The sequence below is a fragment of the Heliangelus exortis genome, chromosome 8 (genome assembly GCF_036169615.1).
Source record: "Heliangelus exortis chromosome 8, bHelExo1.hap1, whole genome shotgun sequence".
Taxonomy (NCBI): domain Eukaryota; kingdom Metazoa; phylum Chordata; class Aves; order Apodiformes; family Trochilidae; genus Heliangelus; species Heliangelus exortis.
This window is the reverse complement of record NC_092429.1, coordinates 1,457,572-1,476,021: the sequence shown is the minus strand read 5'-3', so window position 1 is coordinate 1,476,021 and position 18,450 is coordinate 1,457,572. Positions and strand designations below refer to the sequence as shown.

General features: G+C 48.2%; 1 protein-coding gene across 3 annotated transcripts in view; it reads left to right on the top strand.

The window, feature by feature from the left end:
* Positions 1-18,450, top strand: part of PDE4B (phosphodiesterase 4B) — a 188,030-nt gene that overhangs the window by 117,290 nt on the left and 52,290 nt on the right. For all 3 annotated transcript variants that reach the window (XM_071749892.1, XM_071749893.1, XM_071749894.1), the window contains 4 exons: positions 11,064-11,258; positions 12,539-12,575; positions 12,675-12,745; positions 16,682-16,731. In XM_071749892.1, the coding sequence (XP_071605993.1) occupies positions 11,064-11,258; positions 12,539-12,575; positions 12,675-12,745; positions 16,682-16,731 (353 nt within the window). The remainder of the gene's footprint in view (positions 1-11,063; positions 11,259-12,538; positions 12,576-12,674; positions 12,746-16,681; positions 16,732-18,450) is intronic.

Sequence of the window (18,450 nt, the reverse complement as noted above, 5' to 3'; positions counted from 1 at the left end):
GTCAGATGTTCTGCTGGCTGACGCCAGATTATTAATACAGTCTGTCACATTTTCTTCTGGCTGAGTGGTATAAAGGGAATACCCTTTGTTTGCCTCCCACCCTGGCTCCCTGATCTTCATCTTTTCCAGCCACTTCCAGGGACTGGCAGACAGGGAGCGCACGGTCCTGCTCGCCCCGGTGCTGATGGGTTTCCTGGACACTGTCCAGTTCCAAAGACATCAACACATTTGCAGAAAGGTTTCCTAACCTGAAAGCTCAGAGCTTGAAGGAGAGAGAGAGAGAGGTTTCAGCTGGAGTTCAGCAAAAGCAGAGAAAACAAGAAGGAAAGTTTCCGAAACAGGGGTGGGAGGGAGTGGGCTGGTGCTAAATCTCCTTCCAGTTTCCTGCTGGGATTTAATGTGATCTTGAACAAGCTGATTTTTAATCCATCTTTCCACCTGAAATAATCTGGTTAGCAGTGATCTAGCACAGGGAGCTTTTCTGCAAGCAGAGGAAGGGTTAAACCCTCCCTGTTCCCTCCTCACATCCTTCAGCTTATGGAATTGTTGAGCTGCAAACCTCTATCAAGCAGGGACCCCAGGGCTCAGCCCCTGCCAGAGGTGCTGCTGTGGGCAGGGGGGTCTGCTCAGGGTCCCAGAATGATGCCAGACCCACTGCTGCAGCCCTGCCTGCCTGTCCTTCCTGTCCTGGTGCCCTGCCTGTCCTGCCTGTCCTGGTGTCCTGCCTGCTGCCCCAGAGCCACCCAGGCAGATCCCCTTCATCCAGCAGCTCCTCACTAGTTTCAGGTGTTTTCTCTCTTGGGTTTATCAGGGAACCCAAACTTTTCTTTTCTCCCCATGAAGAGTAAGACATGCCTGTGCATACTGTCTTCAGGTTTTGCACCACTGGAGGTTTTCACATATTTTCTCAATTGTTTTGCTTTGGTTTAAATGGCCCCGTTTTGGATTCTGTTTGCCTGTGCCCTCTCACTCTTCATTAGCCCAGTACAAACCTTTACCCATACAACAAAATACTGGGGATGTCCAAATTCTGTGAGCTGGAGAATGGAGCTTGTGCTGTGCTGACGTGGGGCTTGAAGTGCAGTCAGATCTAATGATTTTGTGCCATGCCTACACATCCCTGCTTATCCACACTGAAAACTTCACCTTCTGCATTGTTAAATGGAGCCAATTCTCTGCTAGTATTTTTTCCCAATTTCTGGGGTGTTTGTGGCTGTATTGGTTGCTATTCGTGGGCTTGATGACTTAGAGCTGCATTTAATATATTCCTAGTTGGGGGCTGCAGTGGGTTTTGCTCTGTGCTCCCACATCTCTGTCTTTTGAGCAGCACAGCTCTGTGATTTGGAGTAAGTGACTCCGAGATAGTCATTTCCAGCAAGTGATTTTCAACATAAAGCAGAGCTTCTAAGGGATCACTAATTAAAAGAAGATGAAAATGAGCCCTGAAGCAGGTCTTGGGAAGATCTGCAGGTCTAGAGAAAATAATAACAGTGTTATTAAAATGGTATTTTGGGTGCCAACAGGACACTATCTGCTTTCACATCAGAGAATTTAATTCCTTCCCAAGAGGTTTTTAGAAACTCAGCACGGAGGAGCTGGTTGAGGTGCCGTGGGTGAGGAGCCAGTGGAGGAGATTTTCTGAAGGGCTTCGTAGCAAGATGAGGATCTGGGGTAGGACTTGAGCAAGGAGCTCATTTGGCTGTAAGAAAACACAGACTCTTGCAAGCACAAGCATGCTCAGAGGAGTCACAAGATGGTTGTGAAACTGCCTGTAGAGGAAGCAGCAAGCTGGGAGCCAGGAAGGGAGCTGAGATCCCTGCACCTTCTTGGGGAGAGCTGGGATGAGAACTGTGTCCAGCTGGACACCTGCAGTGGGGCTGGCTTGTGCAGGCATGCAGCAGGGTCTGGAAGACTTGGTTGGGATGGAGCTGCAGGCTGTAAGGATGCTAAAAAGGTTAAAAGGGAAAAGAAAAGCCAAGCCCAGGTAACGGAGATGGGAAGTAATGGGTAACAATGTTTGCCTCCTTCCTGGAGTGTTTTGCTGTCAAAGCTGGCAGGCCCACAAGGACTGACATCCTGAGCTCTGCCACACCTGGAAAATCTGGGGCCTTGTTTTGACAATATGAGCTCACCATTTGGCACAAACTGCATGAAACACACTGCAAAACTTTTGCCCTGCCTGGCTTTTTGAGCCCATAGTCACTCCTCTAGCAGGTTTTGCTCTTGCTGCTCCCTGTTTCTGTCTTCTCTCCACGTTGTAGAAGTTTTTTCCTCTGCTAAATCCAGTTTGCTGTCCAGAATTGTTAAAGCCAGTTTCAGAGCGTGTGATTTAGTAGCAGAAAATAGAAATCTGTGCTTTAAAGTCCACCCTCCTTTCCCTCTTGTGTTTTCAAACATCCCCTAAATAAGTGTGCTTCTCCCTCCAGCTGGGTGAGGGTTCCCCCCGTGTCCCTCGGGGGCAGAGCCTGAATGCCACTGGTGGGCCAAGCCTCCTACACCACCAGGCTGCATCCTGCAATGTTGTAGTCAATTATGCTGTTAATCCCACCAGTAATAACATCAAGTTGGTGTTTACCCCCATCACTCCTACAGGAAAGCTGTTCAGTGATCTGGCTGCTCTCAAGGCAAAAAAAAAAAAAAAAAAAAAAAAAATTTTTTTTTTTCCTCTGATTTCCAGCCTTGATTTATCTGTGTCCAGTTTATACCCACTTGTTCTTGCACCAGCATTGTCCTTTACCTTGAAGATCTCCTCTCCCTGTCTGTCCTCTGCCCCTGCTGCACATGTGGGAGCATTGTCTCTGGGTGGGTGTTTCATCTCAGGGTGAGTGAGCTGAGCCCCCCCTGACTTTACCATCAAGACCCAGAAATTTTAGTGGCAATAAAGCAAAGGAGAAAGTCAGTGATGGCTGCATCTGGGACTGACCTGAGCAGGGAGCTGCAGTTTGTATCCATACCTGTGAGGCATTTGTCTGCCTTGGCTGAGCTGCAGTGGTGACAGCAGCACCCTGGTGCTGGCTGGGGAGGCAGCTCCAGCTCAGTTGTCTTAACCCCAGGGCATGGGTGTCCTGGGTCACTGCAGTGCCCTGGCAGGGGGTGGTACCGTTTGGTACCAGTGCCAGAGCTCTTCAGGCAGGGTAGACATGTGTCTTTCTGCCACGGGGCTAGATTTTTCCATCCTTCATATTTTTGTCCTCAAGCAGTACCAGCTGGCAGATGTTGGTGATTTGGATGAGGCCACTTCTGTGTTCAGCTTCTGCTGGGCCTGAAATGATCAGCCAGGGCTATAAAAAAGATTGCCCTTGAAATCACATCAGGGACACTTTGCTGTTTGTGATGTGTGGGGTCTTTTCCTGTCGATACAAAGGATGAAGAGTACAGGCACATCTGAAGGATGTGAAGCAAGATGAATTATTTTGGGAAGAGCTAAGACTCCAGAGGGTTTAATCATCTGAGTACCATCTTAGGATATTTCATTGTCTTTTTGCTGGCTGGAAAAACAGATACCAGTTATGGAAATAAATCCAAACCCCAGCTCAAATAACTGCTTTATGAATCAAGGGTAAAGGCTGGGTGCATTTCTCAGTGCAGCAGCTTTCCCCACGTCCCCACTGTTGGGTGTTGGAGCTGGGCTGTGAGTGTAGTTTAATACCTTGGTACAGAGAATCTGTAAAATCTTCTGCCTTAAAGGCTGCCTGTCCTCCCAGTTCAGATTAACCAGGTAACGTGGAAAAAACATCTGTGGTCTCTGTAACTTGTTACAAATTGTTGTCTCTTGATTCCTGTCTCCAGTCTGTTTGACAGTGGATCAGAACTGATTTGATTTGTAGCTGGTGGCTTTGCAGAGCCGGCAGAGTTGGGGCAGAGCAAAGCAGCCTGCCCTGAGCTGTTTGAAAAGGCAGAAGTGCCTCCTGGAACCTTGCCAGGCCATCTTCTTTTTAAGGTCAGGATGAAATAAGCCATGACTCTGGCTGGCAGCCACCTGATGCTCCGGTTCCATACAGATACAGGAACATTTTCCTCTCTACTGGAAGCAGAGATCACTGGCTGTAGGGGCCCTTTGGGGCTTGTGCTGCTGGTTTGTGTTTGCCATTAGTGCACTGGATGCTTTGGGAGGAGTGTTAAGTGTGGTTTACACTTAATAGTTATAAGAGGGACCTTATAAAAGATGCAATATATGGCTGTAATTTCCCTCTTGTTACCAGTAATACCCTGGTAGGGACAAGGGGAGGCTGGACCCTGTTTACCCACTTGCTGGGTGGAATTACCCCCTCTCCAATCTGGTTCTGGGGATGGGATGGGGCTTGTCTGTGCTGCAAGGTGTCCTGGAACCCCACCAGAAGGCTCATCAGGCCACCACGGGCAGCCCCCTCCAGGGAGGTCATGTCTTGCGTAGTGGGAGAGTCTGTAAAATGTTACAGTGCTGAAACCTGGCTGTAAAAGTGACACTGAGCAGAGCAAAGCAGCCGGGCCAGCCCGGGATAAATATTGTCCTGGAGCTTAAATGTAAACATCTGTGCTGCAGAACAGTGTCCTTTGCAGAGCCAAAATCCTGCAAGTGTCTGCTGAGGAGCACCCTGCTGTCCCCTGCCACCTGTACCAGCAGGGAAAGCAAGCAGAAGTGTGTGAGGGGTAATACCTCCTTACTACCTCTTTACTACCTCCTTACTACCTTGGTCTGGGCAGCAGCAGTGGGAGAAAGAAGCAGCTACTCCCTTGGCTGCTAGGTGGAATATTTTCAGGAGGAAAAAGAAAAAAGCCCTCAGGAAATGGCTTTGCTGCCCGGGCTCAGAGCGACCATGCTCACACCCAGCTGCAATTACCAGTTCTGAAAGTAAAAATAGGGAGGGTGTGTGGTGTTTGGCTACACCTTGTGTTTTCCAGAGTTTGGTGGCAATGAACCGTAGCAAGATGAGAATGCAGCCAGGGATGTGCATTTGGAAAAATAACAATTGGTTTGTAGAATTCAGGATTTCTTCTCCAGGGGACTTAAACAACCACATGATGTTAGCTTGTTAGGGGATAACGTCAAGCTACTTATCTGCAGTAAACATGAAAAGGATTAGATTTCTGGGAACCCTCCGTGCTAGAAGAAAATCTAAACTCCTTTTTACCTCCTTTCTATACTTCTCCAACCACCTCCTGGGGATGTTTGGGCAGAGGGTGAGGCTGCAGCCTGAGGCACACATGGTGGCTTTCACCAGTGCTGGTGAGTGAATGCCAGCAAGAAGGAGCAGCTCAAGGACCTGATGTGCAAGGCTCTGAGGTTCAGGCAGCTGTTGGTGCAGACACTGGATGAGAAGGTACCACAGTGGCTTCTTTGTAGTCAGGAGGGCTCAATGAGCACTTTGGGTCATCCTTCAGAACCCATCGGTGCTGGTGCCCAGCTGGTGTTTGCTCTTGTGCAGACCATGAGCTCACTGGTGTGTTGGGCTGGGGAGGTGTGAGGGCTCTGGCTGTGTGGGGGGTGTTTTTACCTGGGATTCAGGTAAATCTCTGGGATTCAGAGCAGCCTGTAAGGATGAGGCAAGCTGATTCCTTGGCCCCATCCTGTGGGATGGCAGAGTGGCTGCAGGCCCTGGTGGGGGGTTCTGGTTGCTCTGCCTCCATCCTACCCGATGAACAAGAGAGCTGTGAGGAAGAGTGGGCTTTATATTTAGAGATAACCTAGCCAAATAAACATAGATTTTTGCTTTGTGCTGCACAGGGAGGCTTAATGGCATGTTTAGCAGCAGATGACAGTTTATGTTACAGTTAAGTAAGCACTGCTGGGTTTTCTGTGCCAGGCAGCTGAGACACACAGTGCTGGGGAGGGAGTGCTGGGGGGTTGGTGGCCAAATTTCAGGAGGCACAAATCTTTAGGGATCTGGAGATGAAAAGGTGTTTGAAGCCACAAAAGGGGCAATGCCAGCAGAGGGGTTTGAATGCTTTCCAGAGGCCCTGGAGAGCAGGATGGTGTTCCCCTTGGTGGGAAGAGGCCAGAAGGAGGAAAAAAAGTGTGAATGCTTAGGATGCTGAGGCCTGGTGGAGCCCAGGAGGTCTGCACGGGCTGGGGGGGTGTGTGCTCAGCTCCTGCAGTGCATCCTTTCCTCTTTCATTACCTGCTGGTGGTTTCCAGAACTGTGCACGTAAGAGAGAGCTTAGAAAAAGCAGCAAGCTGTTGAGATAATGGGAAACAGGTGCACCAGAGGAGATGGAAGTGAGAAGCAGTGGTGCCTGTGCAGGTCTGAAGATGTAAGAAACAGCATTTTTCACTGCTAATGATGTGCAAGAGCCAGCTGAAGGTCTTGGTGAGAAGGGCTCTAATGATCTTGATAATGAGTCTGCCCAGATTGCTGGAACTCTGTATTTTGGAAACATCTCTGATGCCACAGTGAAGGTGGCACTGTAGTTAGGAGACCAGGAGGAGTGTGCTCAGGAATGGGCTTGGGAAAGCAGAGCAGCTGGGAAGCCCTCTTGTGGAGTCAGTGCTGGCATCCTCGGGAAAAGTGTGAATTCAGATCAGAGACAAAACCCACAGAAGCCTGCCTGGTTTGATAGTCTGAAGGGTGTCTGGGTTTTTAGTACAAGCTGTGGAGCTGCAGAGCTCTCCTGGTAGCCCTTTGATGTGCAGTGACTATTCAAATGACTCTGAATTACATCAAAATTGTGACACAATCCTTTTTTTTCCCCAGCTTTTATGCCAACTCTTACCCTGTTCCAAGGCTGCCAGCAGGCAGTGCTAATCCAGGGAAAACACATTCCTGATGCTGCCTCTTCCTTACTGTGACTCCACCATAAAGTTTTGTGCCCAGACCCCCATGCAGAGATAGATCCAGGAGCTGGGAAGCTGAAGTGTGGATAAGTTGGAAGCAAGACTTTCTCTCGGGACACCTTGGCAGCTGCTGTGGTTTCATGTGAGGGTGCTGCTGTGCTGTGGGGAGGAGCAGGGCTGATTTAGGATTGATTTAGGACTTGTTTGGTGGGCAGGGGTGCTCCATCGATGGTGAGTCCCTCAGCAGGGTCCATCAGCCTGCAGAGCTTGGCTGGGTTTTCTCCTGGTGGTGAGGGGCTGCAGGGGCTTTTGGTGTAGAGAAATTGTGGTGATTGCTGTAAAACTGCGGAGTTTGAACAGTTGGGGTTTGCTCTTATTAGTGTTCTTTTTGCAGCGTGAGGCATGCAACCTTGTGTTTTACACTCGGGTGGGATTTTTCCTACCTTGCCGTGGCCTATTTTGTCTTCTCCTTACTGGTTTGAAATTGTATCTTCCCGCAGGTCCAAAGCAAGCGTCCCCTCAGCTGCCTGTGCCAGCTGCAGCTAACTCCTGCCACCTGCTGTCTCCTTCTTTGCTCTTCACTTTATTAAGATCCTGGTTTTACAAAACGCCAAGGGACAAAGCAGACGGAGCTGAGGCTGCCCCGTCGCTTGCACTGACCTCCCTGCCACCCCCACCACCTTTCCTCTCATCCCTCTGAGAGCCTGGGTATGGATTCTGGCTGTGGTCTGGCTGCAGGGGACAGCCAGGGGACAGGCCACCTTCCTACACAGCTCAGTAGTGGAGACCTGTGCACCCTCTGCCTGGGCTGTTCATTCCCCAGGTTGGGGTTTGCTTGGTGAGTCTGCTGTCCCCTTTGGCTGGCACCTGGGTTTGTGCCTTCCTCTGTCCCCCAGATTCCCCTCTTCATCAGCTGATGAAGGAGCCCCTGGGAAGATGCTCCCCAGTGCTCATGAACTGCACAGCTGTGAATCCAACAGCAGAAACAGAATGACCTCAGGAGAGATGGCTTCATCTCTCAGTCAAGGTTTTGCCCATGGAAGCCCTTGGTGGCCTCCAGATGCACAAAACTGTCACCACACTTGGAAATGTTGGCTGGCTAAAGCTGATAAAACATGTTTGGAGGCAGAGAGGGAATGGTGTCAGCTTGGTGTGCTGGAGCTCCCAAGGCTGGAGAGCAAGACATGTTTTTTGGAGACCAGTGACAAGAGGAATGGGGCCAAACTCCACCTGTTGGAGGTGGATATTAGGAGGTTGGATATTAGGAAAAACTTTCTTCTCAGAAAGAGTGGTTAAACGTTGGAACAGGCTGCCCAGGGAGGTGGTGGAGGCACCATCCCTGGAGGTGTTGAAAGTCCTTATTTTTAAGTAGACAAATGCAGCTTTGTTTTCCACTTACACATAGACTGTGGGGTGCTGCAAACCTTGGAGAGGACCCTTACAGTCTGTGGAGTGTTCTGAACGTGATGCCACGCTGATTTTAAAGATTTTCCAGCATAATTCATCAGTTAACTTCCAGTGAAAAAAATTTAGTGGAAAGAGCTGCTCTGCGAGGGTAACTTTGCAATCAAATTGCAGTTCTTGCCAACTTTAGCAAATGTTTGTCTGGGAGATGGTTTCTTGCATCAGGACATGATTCCAGATGGGCCGTTTTACAAACCAAGAGCAACTGGTGAATTTCATGTGCAGCAGGGATTTGAAAAACACAAGGCTCAGCTCTTGCTCTACATATCTCAGGCCACACTCTCCTCATGTTGTGTCATCCAGGGGCCACACAGGGTTTCCCATGTTTAACTTCTTGTAACTAGTAAAAAAACCATGACAGCAGAGACGTAGACCTGGGTTTTGGTCATGCCAGTAGAGACCTTACCCACCCAGCCTTATCACCAGGAGTGCCTGTTCATGAGCACCAAGTAGGACACTCTGGATGAACCTAACTGCAAATTCCTGGTTAACTTAACTTGTTTGGGGTTTTTTTTTGAGGGGAATTTTCTGTGAAGTTACTGGCTGAGCACACGGTTGGCTGAGTGCTGGATCAAGCCCAAGGAAGGGGAGCCAGATGAGGGGGCCGGCATGGCTGCAAGCTCAACTTGTGGGAAGAAATAAATAAAAACCACTTTTCCAGTTGGATTAACTGGGTGATCCACAGTGCTGCAGCACCCCAGGCACTGGCACCAGCAGCAGGGGCAGCCTGCAGCCAGGAGCTGGGGGGCTGGAAGCAGCCACGACTCCGAGCTGGGTGTCAGATGCCTGAACAACTCCAGCTCATCCCTGTGTGAGCCACAGGAGCTGGAGAAATCTGGAACAACTTGCATGGTTCAGGCAAAAAAATGTTTCCTGGGGACCTCTGCCTTTGCCAAGGTTTAACTTTCACCTTGAGCCTGGTCACGGAGCACCATGGCTCCTGCTCGTGCCACCAGCTGCAGGCAGTGTTCACACCCTCCAAAAGTATTGAAAATCCTTGGAATTTACATGGGAATTTCTGTAGGAGAGACTCAGAATAGGCCTAGGCTAGCAGAGAGCTTTTTTTTTCCTGCTAAAAGAGGGAAAGAGAAGGGGATTAGAGTATCTTCCACCTACCTCAAGGCTTAGAAGCCATGGTACAGTGAGCCATGCAAAACCAGAAAGTCAGAGGAGAGTTCCCCTCTTACTGAACTGAGTCCTTTGCAAAAGATCCCACATCAGCCTGGCCCCTGCCTCCCTCCCTCTGCGTCTCACACATCCTTTAAACCTTCTTTCATTTTCTCTCCCAAACTGATTGCTGATGTCTCCCAGCAAGCAGCAGGTACAGTCTCAGGCAGCTCCTCAGGCTCAGCTCATTTCCATTCATGTCAGCAAACTACATTTTGAAGGTTTTGCAAGAAAGTGTTTTGAGTAATCAGTGTTTTGAGTTAAACTGAGTTAAAAAATGTTTTGAGTTATATTTCTGGAGTGGTATGGATTAATGATCAGCAAACTGTGTTTTGCAGATGCTCTGCTTACAGAGCTGAGTTTCTTTTGTTGGTAACTTTGTGACTACAAATGAAGGTGTGCTCAAGCCGTCACCGTAAAAGAAAATAAAGAGTAACAGAAAAAAAATACTAATTGAGGCGTGAGCAGTTTCAAGATGTACTTACACAGCTGGGTAGGTGAGTGCTGCAGTGAGGCATGGTAGATATAGGAATCTCCTTCAGTGCATCCTGTACTCATGGCACTTGTACTGCTGCCCTGCCTTTGGATTTCCAAAGAATCTGAAGATCTTGGCACTGCTGCTTATGCATCTTTAATTACAGTAATGAACTGCATGTTCCTGTGCATATTTTACTTCTTGAGGAACTGTATGTGGTGGATGGTTTTCTCTGAGACCTTCTGAAGTGTTTGGTGTTTGTTTCCCCTTCTCATTTATTATTATTTTTGCAGTGAGAAGCACTTTGCAGAGCTGTGGGAGAAATGGGGATTTAATTCATAGTAAAAGTGCCCCTACTTCACTTGGCTTAGCTGGAATGTAGTCACACATATGGTATTTACATCAGCTCCAAATGCCCAGGGAAGGGAGGCCAACCTGCTTCTTTTGGGGGTTTGTGAGGGCTGTCACTGAAGTGTCCAGGGTGACTTCAGCCACAAGTTGCAGCAGTCAAGTTATGAAACTGTAAGAAAGTGGATGTATAATGGAAACGGAGACAGAAGGTTTGGGGCTTTTTAAAAACATTTTTTAGCAGTCCTCCATTTTGCAGCCCAACTGTTTGAAAGTCACTGAACTAGTATCTTGAATGTCTAAGATGTGAACTATGGCTGAAAAGAGACTTGGGCATCCAGCTCACACAGCTTCCAAGTCCTCACCAGTCTTGCAGGATTTCCAGAGTTTGCTTCCAGAGCAGATGGAGTCAGGGCTTGGCTGGAGGATGGTGGCATGTCCTGACTTCTTTACTCCCTGTTGTGCTTGTAAGGCTTGGAGTGAGGTTTGGCAAATTGAGCTCCCCCCCTGCCTTGTGCAAACCCTGAGGCCATGGAGGCGGCGTGGGGAGAGCTGCTGAGCTTGGGGATGGCATTGGGCGGCTGCGTGTTCCTGCTGGGAGCAACAGGAGCTGTGCTGAGCCTGGAGAAATCCAGAGTGAGCAGATGTAGGCAGGGAAGAAGCCTTGGAGGCAGATGTTTTATCGTAATGCAGTGAGTCCTGCATGAGCACCATGCAAATACACCAGCAAGAGGCTCTGGTAAACGTAGCCCTGCATCTCCTGTGCTGAGCAAGTCCCGCGGCGTGAGCAGCGCAGCACTGGACAAAACCTCTATTTGGCAGACACCCCTTGACACGCAGTTTGTGTTTTGTTCACAGCTTTGATGTGGAAAATGGCCCCTCCCCAGGTCGCAGCCCGCTGGACCCGCAGGCCAGCTCCTCCTCAGGACTCGTCTTGCACACGACGTTCCCGGGCCACAGCCAGCGCAGGGAGTCCTTCCTCTACCGATCCGACAGCGACTATGACTTGTCACCAAAAACCATGTCCAGGAACTCTTCTCTCCCGAGTGAACAGTAAGCATAAATCCTGCTCACATCCGTGTTTTACACCGCATCCCATCCTCGGAGCTCTCTGAGGAGGTGCTCCTGGGTGGTACTCGTGACTGAGATGGTCACTTTTATGGTCTGCCAAGACATGGCTTCCCTCTCCCTGTCCCATCCTTGAAATATTCCTTTATTTCATTTCTTCATCATTTAGCAGAAGACCTTTCTTTCCTCGTGTTTTTCTGCACTTGTTTTTTTTATTCCTTTATACTCTCACCACGAATGCTCGGGACCTGCTCAACATCATCATCATCATCATCATTGTAGCACTCTGTGAGCCTGGAGAGTAGAAATATGACCATACTTATATTTACAGTATTCCTTTTCTCCATCCTGTTTTCTTTCATGGGTTGTTCACTAGAACTGGTTGGAAAATACAGCAGCAAGCCCAGACAGATGGTTGAGTTTGAGAGGATCAATACAACACAGAGTGTGGAGCTTAAACGACTGCCCTGGATTTGCAGCCTTTTATTTAAAAAGGCACAGTTTAAGATTTTAAAGTGACCATTGAGCTATTTAAAAAAAAAAAAAAAAGAGCTCATAAGAACTGCTATGAATGCAGTTTTTGCAAGGTTTTTTCATGGAATCGAAATCTAAATATTAGCAAGACCCATGAGGAGAATTGTCCTGAAAGAGAACATCCTCCTCTCTTTTAGTTAACATTTAATAAATGTGCTGATGGATGCCTCTCTGGAGGTGCAAGTGGCATCCTGCAGCCTGCCATGACTTGTTAGGTAAATCAAATTGGTTTGTTTTTTCTTTTTCACATATGCTATATATAATACCTCAAAAAGATTGAGAGTGACAATGTATTTTTCTCAGAGCTTCTGCTCAAACCTTCCATGATGAAAGCAGCCAGACAAAAAAACCCAGAGTCTGAATAACATTCAAGACTGTGACAGAGATCAACAAAAGCCAGGAAATTCAAAGCTGACCTTTCCCTAGACCGTTGTGTTTTTCTTTCCACCGCCGTGCGAGCGTTCTGCCTTAACTTCTGAATTTCCTGGGTTTTATGGCCCGGTGTTACCATTCCCAGCAGTCTCTCCAGCCAGCTTGTTTTGGATAATCCCCTCCAAAAACTTTCCATTTGGAACAAAATTTTGGCGTGGTGTTAAATAAACGCTGCACGGGTTAATGTTTTTATGATGGTGGTGTGTGTGGGGGGGAAGGACGGGACCTCCCCTCTGTGAAACTGCTCATTCTCTGAGGTAAATTTACACTTTTTTTTTTTTTTTTTTTTTTCTCCTCAGGCATGGGGACGACCTGATTGTCACACCTTTCGCCCAGGTGAGTTTAAAAGCAAACCGACATTAAAAAAAACAAACAAACACTGGAAAGTTTTGAGAGGAGGTGGATAACGTTCCGGGCTTTTTGCCTCCCTCACAGGTGCTGGCAAGCCTGCGAAGCGTGAGGAACAACTTCACGCTCCTCACCAATTTGCACGGCACCTCCAACAAGTAAGCACATCGGGTTGCGTTTACTTTACCGGCAAGGGACAGCGGGGAGGCCGAGGAAGGGAAGGCGGAGGACGGGGAACCGCGGCCGCGGTCCCGGGGCTCTCGGAGGCGCTGCCTGAGGCGAACTCCGCGGCTTTTGGCGGGCCGCCAGGGGGCGCTGTAGCGCCGGGTGCTGCTGTCGTCTCTTCCCCTCAGGGAGCTCCGCTCAGCACCCCCGGGGCCACCGCCCGCCCCTGTCCTCCTTCATCGCTCCTCTCCCTCTGCTTTCAGCCCGAAAAAAAAAAAAATAAGGCTCTCGGCCTCTCTCCAGGTCTGGAGTCTTCAGGACAAGTCGAGAGGAGGCCACAAAGATGATCTTGAGGGCTGGAGCAGCTCTGCTGCGGAGCCAGGCTGAGGGAGAGTTGGGGGTGTTCAGGCTGGAGAAGAGAAGGTGGCAATGGGGAGACCTTAGAGCACCTTCCAGTGCCTGAAGGGGTTCCAGGAAAGCTGAGGAGGGACTTTGGACGAGGACATGGAGGGATGGGACAAGCGGGAAGGGTTTCCAGCTACAATGGAATGGAGAGGAGATCTGAGGGAGAAATTCATTGCTGTGAGAGGCCCAGGTTGTCCCCAGAAGCTGTGGCTGCTCCATCCCTGGCAGTGTTGAAGGTCAGTTTGGATGGGGTTTGGAGCTGGAGGGAGGTGTCTCTGCCCATGCAGTTTGGAACTCTTTAAGGTCCCTTCCAACCCAAACCATACTATGATTGTCTGATCCTGGCTGTCCCGTGCATACCTTAGGTGCCCAGCTTGGCCCATGGGCATCCCTGGTGTTCTGTCAAGCTGTGGTGCTGCCCTGCGTTTCCACCGTTGTTTCACAAGAGAGGCAAAGGGAAGGTGTCAAGGAGGGAAACCCCAAGCAGGAGGCTGTGGGGAGGGTGAGGGTTTCCCTGGCAGGGCTTTGCTCTGAGTGGCTGCCCAGAGAACTGGCCTGTGTCACCAGGTTCCTGCATCGCTTCGTTTGACACTGGAATTGCACTGAAGGAGGCGGGCGATACGCTGAACTGGAGAGGAGGATGTTGGGTTTTATACCTGCTGAGCAGGAGAAACCAAACAAACTCCTTTTTTACGCCTTCGCCCGGAACTACCGTTTCCCCTTTGCTATTTACAACGAGGCAGTCATCATCATTTTCTGGGCTGTTTTGCCCCAAGAGAGCTGTTTTGCCTGAAACCAGCATCATTCATTCCTGGCGGCGTTGGACAGGCATCCACCCATCCCACCCTGGGACTGGCAGGCACTGCTCTCTCCCAGCAGTGGAGGATGAGGTGCCACAGCACACAGCAGTGGTGGGACACCACAGCTTGCCTGACTGCTGTACGTGCCAGTGGCATCACCCGGGTGCTCACCGTGGGCTCTGCTTTCTGCCTTCCCATGAAATCTTGTATTTTCCATAAAGCCGTAAAACGTTTTATCTGGGCGCGAGGTTTTCCCTCCCGTTGATTCCTGTTGATTTGCAAATCCATCTTCTTGCATTCCAAGATGGAGGTGAGGAGAAAAACAGATGGCTGAAATAGATGTCTTTTTTTTTTTTTTTAACTTTTCTGTTTTATTCAACAACTCAAACATTTCAGTGGTTCCTAATGAAGAGTCTGAAATTGGATGGGGCCGGAAGGAAGTGAGGGCGTAACCTGTAGGACACAGAGGCATCTTGCAGTGTCCTTTTGAAAACGTTCCCAGATTTGATTGAGGTATAAAGTCATGTGGCCAGCTAAACTAAAAGTCATTAAATGTTTAAACCATTATATACCAAACATCCAAGTCCGTGGCAGAATGTGCTTCCAGGCACTACGGAGCTCCCCACACAGTTTCCAAACAGCTCTGCTGGGTTTTAGCCATGCTGCCAGCTCATGACTTTATCATATGTCTCATGATATGTGGTATTTTACTTAAACTTCTGCTCTAGGGATCATGAGAATCTCAGCTTTTCTTTAGCTCCTCCTCTCCCCTCTTTTTTTCCTTCTCCTCCTCCTCCACCCCTCCTGCCCTGAGGGGAAAAAAAAAAAAAAAAGAGGATGCTGTCCCACATATTTACAGAGATGCTGGAAAATATGAATGTTAAGGGCTGGAGGGAAAAAAACCCAACAACAACAAAAAAAACCAGAAGTCATATTTTTTTTAACTTTAACGTCAGGGGGTTTAAGGCAGTTTCCTGATTGGAAAAGAGGAGAGTGTGATTAATGGTTTTGGAGTGCCTGACTTTGGCAGACACGGTCCAGGACACGGTCAGAGAGCATCCGGCTCCTACTCCTCCTCTTCATCCCAGCTGGTGAGAGGGAAGGAGCTGGAAGCAGGAGCTGTGTGGGGCTGAGTGTGGTGGTGTCTAAGAAGGGACAGTGCTGTCGAAACCCAGATCCCTGGGTTCCCTGCCACAGAAACCAGGATGGGCACGGCCAGGACAGAACTCAGGGATGCCGGGAGCGGCGCCGCAGCAGGGAATACCCTACTGAGTGCTAGTTCATCCCTCCCCACCCACCCCCAGGCATGTCTGTGCAACTCAGGGTTTGGAGATACCTGGAGCACCTCTCCCCAGATACTGGAAGCGCTGCAGCTGCGGCGTGGTGTCCCTGTTGGGGAGTTTCTGTTTTTGAGAGATTTCAAGATTTGGCTTTTCAAAGGCTCAGCAGAGGCAGGTCGGGGCAGATTGTTTGAGAGAAGTCGGCACCCAACGTGCGCGCCCTGTGCTGAACCCTTCGAAGAATCTGGGTCCTGCAGCTCCCTCTGGAGAAGCTGAGCCTTTGAAATGGGGAGGCAGGGACCAAGGGTTGGTTCCTCAGACCTTACCTGGTTACCAAGGCCTTCCTGGAGCAGTTCTGAAGAACCCTCTGAGGCTACAATTGCAGCAGAATGGAGCCTCTTCTCTTGCTTTGATTTTAACTTCAAAGGAAAGCTGGCAAATAATGGAAGTTTCAGTTTAGTGGCTGACTCAAAAAATTGGGGTTAGAAGGTTGGCTGGGAGAGAGAGTGTGGGGAAATCTGGCTTCACTTAATGTATCAGAAACTTCTTAAGGGGGAAGCAGAAGCCCAAAGTTTCATTTTTTGGTAAGCCTGAAATGCCGCATTCGGTCCAGAATGAAGGATCTTGATTTCGGTGTCAAGACTTCTTAATTTCTTGAAAAAAAGAAGCCTCTTTTTATTTTTTCCAAAGTAAATTATGCTTTTGACATGAAAAAAACAATGGTTTTATTTGGCAAATCTCACAATAAAATATTTTGACATTTGAAAAAATACTGCACCCTTTTTCCAGTCAGACCCTGTTTGCTTGACTCGAGCGAATCTTTCAAATAGCTTTTGGCCCTTATGAAATCCAGGCTTTTCTGATGAAGTTGTTGTTCTGGGTCAAAAAAAAAAATTGTCCTCCAGCTGTTTCAGAGCTTACCTTGGTGACTGCATCCTCTTCTGCCCTGTTTCTAAGTGCAATTCACACTGTTAGCTCTTGGGTTTGAAGCCAGACATTTCTCACCTTACCTGTGGCACTGCCTTGCAGTTGATGTTACTTCCAGTCCAGACCAGACCTTGTAGGGAAAAGCTTTCCAGGAAAAGGCCTTGATTCTGAGGGACCCACTGAGCCCTCCAGCCAGAGATCTCCCCTTGCTGTCTCTCAGGTGTATTTTGAGCAGAAAGTGGCAAAGGCAGGGAGGGATGGTGGCACTTCTTTCCTGGTGTCCCTTCTTTTCAGCACGTGTGCGTGCTTAGCCAGAGGAGGTGATGTGTTTGGCTTTTCTTAAGAGATGCATTGATATTGCTCATTGACTGCCTAAACATTTTAAAGTCTTTCGGGTTTCTTTGTGGGTATCAAGGAAAGGATTTTTTTAACTGTGGGAGGTGGCAGTTTGAACTGTCAACAGGGTTTGAAGTGGTAAAATAATACCTATTTATGGAGTATTCTCTATCCCTCTTAGGAGATCTCCAGCAACGAGTCAGCCACCTGTCTCCAGAGTCAACCTGCAAGGTATGTGTGTGACTTTGATAACCACCTGCAAGGGCAAATGCAGGCAGAGGATTATTGCACATCATTTTACTATCAGCTGCTTCTCTGTACCCCTTTCCTGGTCAAACTCTGGCCTCGTAGAGCTGCTTCTGGGTTATTTGTGTGGGGTTTGGGTTTGTCTTTGTATGTTGGTGTAGAAGATGAACATGATTCTGGTTTGATAGTCATGGCCACAGTCACTTCTATTCTTCTGAGTCCCTGTGCTGCACAGGCCCAGACAAGCCCCAGCCTACAAGCCTTGAACAGGCTCAGACACAGCTGTATTTTTTTTTTTATTATCCTGTTTATTTCAGTTTGTTTCCATGTGATCTGTGTAAAAAATTGCAATCCTAAAAACCTTTCTCAGGTGAAACTTCATCAGCTTTTGTTAGGCAGCCCTGAAACTATGCTTTTTTGCTTTTTTTGGGTTTTTTTGTTTTTTTTTTTTTTGCTCTATTTATTTTTCATTTCATTGTTTGCTTGCTGTCTTTTGAAACCTACCTTTAGCAATCGAAGGAGAGCAGAAGTCAGTGTGTGTGGTTAATCACATATCCTTTCTGGTCTGCTCCCCCCTGTGTCCCTCACCCCACAAGGCCTTGCTTGGTGCCTCTGGGTCCTCTCTCAGGAGCAGAGCTGGCCCTACTTGCAGTAATTTAAAGGTTACTCCCACAGAGCAGGAGATAAGATTTGGAGGAGTGCCCGTTTGTAAGGTTTAATCTCAGCCTTTCCAGTAATTACGTGCTAGGAGAGACTAATAAAGCTTAATTTTTACCGTGTGTGAAGCCTGGATAACTATAATTTCCTTTCATGCTGTGTATTATTTACTATCTGGGGACATGGATAGTCCTGGAGGCTTCCAGGTTAGGGTCCTCAAAACTTGTTAATGGAATGTGGAAGCCTCTGATGCAGAAAGAAAAGCTGGACAACCCCATCTTAAACCCCTTCTCCTTCACTCCCTCTCTGGGAACAGTGTCGAGTCAGGCCTAGCAGGAATGCAGCTCGTCACTTTATTTAAAAATCTGTTCTAGCAAGACTTTGGTTGTGTGGCCTGTGGGGGAATTAAAAAAAGAAAACAAAAACATGGAAAATTTCATAAGCTTTCCATAGATCTGTTTATATAGGTTATGGAATCTACTAATGAGGAGAGAGTTCCCTTCCAGGAATTTTTAGATTAATTTTCATAACACTTGCTGTGGAAACAATCGCTTCCAACTTTTTTTTTTTTTTTTTAACACTTTGTGGATATTTTTCTACAGTATTTCCAACACGAGCCATAGGATACTTGTTCCTTTGGAGTTAACCCAAGCTTCTAATGCAGGGGATACCTGAACATTTCAGCTTCCTTTTTGATTGGAGGGTCTGACACCTAATTCTAGAGCAGGTTTTGTGCTACCCTGCAAAGCTGAGAGAGAGAAAGCAGCTGAGAGGAGTTCAACTTGTAGCATTTTTAACTTTGTGGTCCAGACTCATGGGTTTTAATACTTCAGTGCCAGTAATTCTATGTGGACAGCTGGTTATATCTGAAATAAATTCTATTAACATCTTACTTTAAGTTTGAAAAAACAAAATGTGGCAACGAGCCCCTCTGGATGCCTTTTCAGTATGCAGATTTTTATTTGGTAACAAAAGGACTCTGGAAGAAAACTGCAGCTCAGGGGCTTGTGGAATGTTGTGAAGCTAGAGAAGGACAGGCTGGATTTG